The 7,700-nt window shown below is 48.8% G+C and overlaps 1 protein-coding gene across 1 annotated transcript; it reads right to left on the bottom strand.

The window, feature by feature from the left end:
- Positions 1-385: 385 nt before the first annotated feature.
- KRT6A (keratin 6A) lies at positions 386-5,747 on the bottom strand. The gene is made up of 9 exons (XM_024575517.4): positions 5,131-5,747; positions 4,000-4,214; positions 3,592-3,652; positions 3,345-3,440; positions 3,057-3,221; positions 2,448-2,573; positions 1,397-1,617; positions 1,138-1,172; positions 386-1,027 (listed from the first exon to the last, which is right to left on the bottom strand). The coding sequence occupies exons 1-9, from the start codon at positions 5,668-5,670 to the stop codon at positions 792-794; spliced, it is 1,695 nt and encodes a 564-aa protein (XP_024431285.1). The 5' UTR covers positions 5,671-5,747; the 3' UTR covers positions 386-791.
- Between the last annotated feature and the right edge of the window lie 1,953 nt (positions 5,748-7,700).

The following is a 7,700-nucleotide window of genomic DNA, read 5'->3' as shown; positions in this document are numbered from 1 at the left end:
TATTCTCTTGTTGATGTTCTTTTGCTCTAATTGGACAATAATATGTTTCTCTGGGCTTGTGGGTGATGACTGGGGCAGGAAGGGGTAGAGGCTGAGACGCAAGGTCAGAGAAACTGATCCGCTAGTACCTGCTACAGACGGTAAAAACAAACTTAACAATGGCATGGACCAAATTCCTACCACTCCCTGTGACAAACACTGAGATGGAATCTGACCTGGGAGGAATCTTGAACATGAGGGTGCCCAAGTGCTATTTATGGAAGTTCTCTAAAGAAGGGGGATGAACCACATGGGGACAGAGTCTCCTCATTTGTGAAAAGGAATTTGTCAGATGAAAAAGCTCAAAGACCACTGGTAACAAATCAAGGCAACATGAAACATGCACTATGTTATAAATCTGCTTTATTCAGCAATACAAGTGAGCAAGGAGGAGAGGAAGCAAAGCGGGGATACAGACTGTACATTATAGAACTTGTCACTTGTGCTTTCATTACCACTGCAAGGCAGGAACCCACGCTGGGAAATGGGGAATTTCTGGGCCACTGGAAAGCAAGGGGAAGTTGCCTTGTTTTATAGTCGGACCCAAGCAACTGCCTTCTGATAGGGAGCAATGAAGCTCAGATGGAGCAAGTATGGGCAAAGTAGAGTAATAAGGGCACTCAGCAACTTCAGTTCTAACTCAAGGATGAAGAAAACTAGGAAGTAGGAGAGAAGAAGCAACCAGAAGAGAGGGTCATGCATCTGGACAGGGGCCCTGAGACAATCTGGACTGGCCGGCCAAGAGGAGGACTTCAGTGCTTGTAGCTCTTCCTGCTGGAGGATGAGGTGGTGGTGTATCTGACAGTGGAACTGCTGCCACCAACAGAGCTGAGGCCACCACCCAAGCCTCTGCCACTGCCGGAACTGAAGCCACCTGAGAGGCCATGACCACTGCCATAGGAGTAGCCACTGCCTCCGCCCAGGGCTAAGCCGCCGCCAACACCACCAGCGCTGCCATAACCACTGGAGACGGTGGACTGCACCACAGCTGTGGAGGGGAGGGCACAGGACACACAGGCATGGTGAGCTCACTCTGCCAGCCTGAGTGCAGTCAGAGGAACTCAAGGGCAAGGGGAGTTGTCAAGCAACGATACTTACAGATGTTGACTGGTCCAACACCTTCTCCACTCAGCCTAGGAAGGAGGAAACACAGGGGCCATGAGACCTCAGACAGCCACTGCTGGACCAGTGTGGGAAGCCTCCAGGTGAGGACAATCCATGGAGAGACTGCCCTTTCATTGGTTCTCAGGGAGTAGCAATTATGGCCATCACTACAGTGCTTGAAACTCACACTCCCTGGCTGGGCATCATGGAGAAGCAGCCAGGTGACTGACTAAGGAGGCTGTGAATTACCCACCTGCACTCCTCGCCCTCCAGCAGCTTCCTGTAGGTGGCGATCTCCACGTCCAGGGCCAGCTTGACATTCATCAGCTCCTGGTACTCCTTCAACAGCCTGGCCATGTCCTGCTTGGCCTTCTGTAGTGCATCCTCCAACTCGGCTAGCTTATTCTTGGCGTCCTTGAGGGCCAGCTCCCCACGCTGCTCAGCATCAGCGATGGCGGCCTGCAGGTTGGCGCACTGGAGGGGGAGATGGACAGAATGAACTTGTAATCTAGTCCTCCAGAAGGGATTAAGCCTGGTTCCTCTTTCTCAGGGAGGCAGAGATCCAGAGCCCAGACTGCATGGAAAAGGAGCTGGCACCATTTTCCTCCAGACTTTGTCCACTCTGCCAACCTTCTCTAGTTTATGAATCCCTTGAGAAAACCCGTGCCCCTTTGGGCTAGCCACCCTGCATGAGGATGTGGGGGCTGAGTGGTGGAAGACACTACAGCAGGCATAGACCAGGGGACCATGGAAGAAATGGACCCACTAGCTTGTTTTGAATCTTGACAGCTTTGGATAATGTCATCTGGTAGCTACACTAACTTGTACAAAATTACAATATTCTCATCGAGGTGATGAGTTTCTTTCATGTCGCATTTGTAGGTGACACAGGTCTTTGTCCTGTGTCTTTGCCTGACTGGGTTTTTTTTTTTTTTCCACCTTGAACCTGAGTGGATTTGCACCAATCTTGCTCACTTGCTTGTCTGCCTTTTCTTTCCCAGTTCCCTGTGTTACCAAATCAACTGTTCTTCTTATGTAATGTCTCTTCAATGCCTCTGACTATATTTTTACAGCTCTGACAGGGGAAACTGGTTTTGTTCACCTGTATGTCTCATGCCCTTGGGTTAGGATCCATCTCTCCCACCTGTGGGAACTCACTAAGGGTGGAAACTGCATGGTCTCCTCTCCCTGCTCTTCCCTCAATCCCCAGGGAGTTCACCAAACCTGGGGATTGACCAGGTATTGTGATGACCACGTGGTGTTCTGGCACGGAAACGATTTTATTTCCTTCGTCCCCACCATACCTGTTTCTTGACGTGGTCGATCTCGGACCGCAGCCTCTGGATCATGCGGTTGATCTCAGCAATCTCCTGCTTGGTGTTGCGCAGGTCGTCCCCGTGTCTGCCAGCCGTGACCTGCAGCTCTTCATACTGCAGACCACAGAGAGACAAAGTGATGTGTAGGCTTTTCCCATGTTCCCAGTGAAATCAGGCTTTTCATACATTAAACCTAACGTCTTCTCCCGAAGAGATGTTAGGCAATGCCGATGTTTCTAGGTCACTGGAGACTATACACCAATCCCAGACCAACCTTGTTAAGAGACCACTGACTTTCTAGTTCTCTTCAGAACCAGCAACGTCCTGCACTAGGTTTCTGAGACCAGCATCATGGTGAGGCTAAAGCCAAGACCACTGAGTCCTTATCTACATCAGCTTTGCTCCTGCTTGGTTTCTTTGACTTACTAGAATTGCACATAAATTCTGTAAACATCTACTCTCTCAGGGCAGGGCACACGCTCTGAGAGAGGACAGCAGCTTCCAAGGAATGCCTTTTCCGTGGGAAGTCTGGTAGGCTTGCTGGTGTTTAGGGAGTGAGCACAGGGATTCCTCAGCAGCTGCCCACTCACTGCTCACCTTGGTCTGGTACCAGGACTCAGCCTCAGCCCGGCTCCTCTGAGCGATCTCCTCATATTGGGCTTTCACTTCAGCAATGATGCTGTCCAGGTCCAGGTCACGGTTGTTGTCCATGGACAGGACCACAGAAGTGTCCGAGATGTGGGTTTGCATCTGAGCCAGTTCCTGCAGAACATAAGATGGTCAGCTCATTTTCTCCTGTGACTTTCACAGAGCCCCCAACCCCAAGATCTCCCACCCTTGAGCAGAGCCCCATTGGAGGGCATAAAGGAGGGTGGAGGTGCTTACTGCCTCGTAGAAGGCTCTTGTGAAGTTGATCTCATCCATGAGCGCATCTACCCTGGCCTGCAGTTCAACCTTGTTCATGTAGGCAGCATCCACATCCTGGGGAATAAGCCCACAAGCCAGAGTCAGCTGAGCCCTCCTTCCCCATCTGCCCATCCTTGAGCCTCCCCACCTCTTCTGCTCTCAGCTGTGGGCAGGGCTCCAGAGTCCTCCTGCAAAGAAACCTCAACCCTGGTTTTAATCAGCTCACCTTCTTCAGAGTCACAAATTCATTCTCCGCGGCTGTGCGCTTGTTGATTTCATCTTCGTATCTAGAATGAGAAAGGGATAACAGGGAACCGAGTCAGTGGTGAAGATGCTACAGAGAAGGCAGCCTGGGGTGAGGACTTTCTATCGTCCATATATCCAAATTGAGTTCCCTGCCAGTAAGCCTAAGAGATGACTTTTGTGGTTTATTAGTTGTTTCCTTCTTTACTCTCCCTATCCACCTCTATGGCCTTTTTGTTTTGAGGGGTTTGTTTCTAGGCAACATCTGTGAATTTTATTTTCATGGATACGTTTATGCCTCCAGGTCATGCTCACATCTGGACCTGGACACCCCATGGACACTCTTGAAGTGTGTGTTTCAGGAACTGAGCCCACTTCTGCCCTAACTCACTTGTTCTTGAAGTCCTCCACCAGGTCCTGCATGTTCCTCAGCTCCGAGTCCAGGCGTCCTCGCTCCCCGACGATGCTGTCCAGCTGTCTCCTGAGGTTGTTGATGTACTGCTCGAAGAGGGGCTCCAGGTTCTGCCTCACGGTCTTTGTGCCCTGCTCCTGGAGCAGGGTCCACTTGGTGTCCAGGACCTTGTTCTGCTGTTCCAGGAAGCGCACCTGGAGAAACACAAGTGGTTATTTGCCAGACAAAGGAAGGAAGATTCTGGACACGAGAGTTGCCAGGTCCCCAAGCAGGCCTGTGTGGCCACCACAGGGCTGGGCTGCCACAGAGCAGGTACAACAATTTATGCTGAGATCCTACTCCCCCAAACTGTTTTTCTTGACACTCCACACATCTCCCCATGAAGTTCCCCTTTGGTCCTTGAGGTGCTCTCACCCTGTAAGTTATGGAGCCTATCAATGATTCTCAGCATTTCTTCTTCTCTTGACACGTGCGATCACAAATCCACATAAAATAGGATTTCCCTGATATATTGCGTAAAGCTTACTTTTTAAGCTAAGTGGTACTTGTGTTAAAGGAATGTTAAACGTTTGGAATCTGATGCTTAAATTTCAATCTCATTATGATTGGAATTTATCTTTCCATTTAGTGCACAAGTCTTTTCTAAAACAAACTCCCTCAATGGTCATTACCTGGTTGTACAAATTTATTATTTCAATGGATATATAAGTGTTTCTGAGTCTTTTTTTCTAATTCGGGCAGAAATCTTTTTCCCCATTTTTCTGTCATTATTTTCCTCTTGCTCATTGCCCTAGAAAAGTTTTCCACTGTAATTTTATTTCTAATGTTTTAGATTCTTCAGAAGGTACAGCCCACCCCTTCAATTTTCTCATTGCTTTTTCTTTGTTCCATCGTTATCAAAGTTGAGAATTTTTCCTGGACATGAATGAGAGATATTTAAGAGATTCAGTAATTCTTAATGATTTTCATCAGATTCTGCCTTCTATCCTACTGGGAAGCCAGTCCGAGTTCCTTCCTCCCTCGCCCCACTCTCCTCCCAGTAGGACATGTGTGGGTCCTCTAGTCTGGGGACTCTGAATCCCCACTGGAGGTCAGGACCTCTTGGCTCACCTTGTCGATGAAGGAGGCGAACTTGTTGTTGAGGGTCTTGATCTGCTCCCGCTCCTCAGTCCTCACCCGCTGGATGGTGGGGTCGATTTGCAGATTCAGAGGAGTGAGGAGACTCTGGTTGACTGTGACCTCTTGGATGCCTCCAGGGGGGCACACAGGGAAGCCAGCACCCCCATAGCCACCAGAGAAGCCAGCTCCACCACCGAGCCCAAAGCCACTACCAGCTGCACCACCAAAACCAAATCCACTCCCGGCTCCACATCCAAAGCCAAAGCCACCTCCAACTCTGCCACCATATCCTCCACTGACAGCACAGCTGCCACCTCCGATAGAAATCCTCTTGGAGCCCCCCAGGCTATAGAGGCTCCGGCTTCCAAAGCCAGCTCCTCCACACACTCCACCGAAGCCACCACTGCCCCTGGAACGGGACACTGAGACGCTGCTGAAGCCAGAGCGGCTGACCCCAGGGACTTTGGCTGAGCTGGCACTGAAGCCACGCTGGCTGCTGCTTCGGACCCTCATGGTGGATTTGCTAGACATGGTTCCTGAAGATGAGAAGGCTGAAGAAGGCTCGAGAGGCTGGAGGGTAGAGCTGAGAGGAGCAGATGTGTGTGATGAGTTTTCTAGCAGTTTATATATGGTGCAAATGGGCTGGGCTCAATCCTGGAAGGTAGGTGAGTTTGCAGATTGGGAGGGGTTGGGCTTTACAAATAGTGAGGTCACCCCCAGCACCTAGAAAGGTATGAAATATGGAGATTGCATTTTTGGCTTCCTTCATTCAGGGAGCAATTCTCCTGCCTTCCAGCCTTGACTTGATCCCCACACAATAAGTCTGAATGTGAATTCACTGAAGTCATGAGTTAGTCATGTTCTCAAACAAAGGAGACAAGACACTGATCTGTGTAAATTGTCTTTTCCTTCTGCTGACTCAGACGTTCCTCTGTGTGTCCCCTTCCCACACAGGTTTTCTCCTCCACTAGCACCACCCTTCCCTCCAGGGTGGGACTGTCTCTGAGGGCTTACAGGCATTTGCTCAATGCCCTGAGCAAGAAGTGGCCTGCAGTGTTTTTTTCCACCACATTTGAACTTGCCCTTTGGGGGCTCCTGGATGTTGTTCCCAGTGTTCTGGCCATGGGTTACTTTGGGGTTAAAACCTTCCTTTGAAAGGCAAAGAGGACAAAAGAGTGAGTTTTTAGGTACAAGAGCAACAATTACTCTCTGTCCTATCTGATAAGCTGCCCAAGTGGGAGGCTGTCCTCTCATCAGTTTTCTGAGAGAACAGGAGACATCAGCCAAATCTACTGGGCCCAGAGACCTGACTTCTGCAGAGAGGTTCTCTCCATGCCTGCACCTCCCTCCCCAATGTGCTTTTCCACTGAGCTGACAATCAGGTCAACTGTTCTTTACAACTGGAATTCATAGACACCATTCCTTTGCTGTTTTGGAATATTCACTTAAAGCTTAAAGAATCTAAAATGAGTAAGACAAAAATCATTAAGAAATTCACTGAATTTTCATTCCCACAGATTTTGACATTTATTAGAACTCAAGAATCACACATCTTAATGCGTAGAGAAAACTGAGGGGCATATAGAAACAGTGAATCATAAAAATGTGCCCTTACAAGCATGATGATGTCACAGGTAAATTTCAAGTGTATATTTTCAATCTCAGTGCTTGACATCTAAAATTCTTACCTATCTGTTCAGAGGAGAGAAGGCTGTCAAATGAATGTGGTGTTCAGTTTAGAGGGAACGAGGTTCATTTTTTTTCATTCCAGACATTAAGTGCTGAGTGCAAGGAGCATTGAATGTAGGCGTGGTGTTCTATGAGAACAACTGGTTAAATGGGCAGCCAGGAGAAGGAACACAAACTCCCACATTGGGATCACCTGAGGAAAGCTCCTGACAATTTCATAAGCTGTGCCATCTCTCCAATGTTTTGGGGGACACAGAATCCAGGAAGGCAGGGTACTCCCCACCCAAAAGAGGTGCTAACTCAGCGTCTGGCTGGAAAGAGACACCTTCTCAAGACAACGGAAGCAGCTCCCCTCCCTCCACCCTGGTTGCACAATGATTGACCAAGAAATGTGCTGTCACCAAGTTCTGGGAAAGCAGTGTTCCTTCCTGTGGCACTGTGTTCTGATCCACACTACTGTTCTTGGGGTAGAGGCTTCAAGCTCAGCACAGATGGTGTCAGGAGGGGTAGGAGGGGTTGGCAAGTCAGGTGGGAGTAGCATGCATTTGCCCAATGTCTTATGTCCACATAGTGTCCATGGCTGCTCTCACACTATGATGGCAAAGTTGGGTAGTTATAATGGGGAGTGTATGGTTCGCAAAGCCTAAAATATTTACTATTTGGCCCTTTCAAGAAAAAGTTTGCCAACTCCTGTGTAAAAGCATAGGCTCTGGAAACAGTGTTCAGGCTCCCACTTGTCTGTGTGAAAATTACTCATTTTTATAGATGTCAGCTGGAGGTGAAAATAGTACCTACCTCTCAATGTTGTGAGGATTATAGGACATGATTAATGTGAAGGCCTTAGCAGTGTCTGAACATAAGTTCTCAATGAA

The sequence above is a fragment of the Desmodus rotundus genome, chromosome 3, assembly GCF_022682495.2.
Source record: "Desmodus rotundus isolate HL8 chromosome 3, HLdesRot8A.1, whole genome shotgun sequence".
Lineage (NCBI taxonomy): Eukaryota > Metazoa > Chordata > Mammalia > Chiroptera > Phyllostomidae > Desmodus > Desmodus rotundus.
Note: the sequence above shows the minus strand (reverse complement) of the source record. Positions and strands in the feature narration are given on the sequence as shown.

Bases quoted from the DNA above. Each gene is read 5' to 3' on its own strand.
- KRT6A (XM_024575517.4), bottom strand. From the start codon at position 5,670: ATGTCTAGCAAATCCACCATGAGGGTCCGAAGCAGCAGCCAGCGTGGC. The intron at 4,215-5,130 runs GTGAGCCAAGAG...GTGTTTCTCCAG, and splicing joins TCGCCTCCTTCATCGACAAG to GTGCGCTTCCTGGAACAGCA. The intron at 1,618-2,447 runs GTATGGTGGGGA...CTCCCCCTCCAG, and splicing joins TCGACCACGTCAAGAAACAG to TGCGCCAACCTGCAGGCCGC.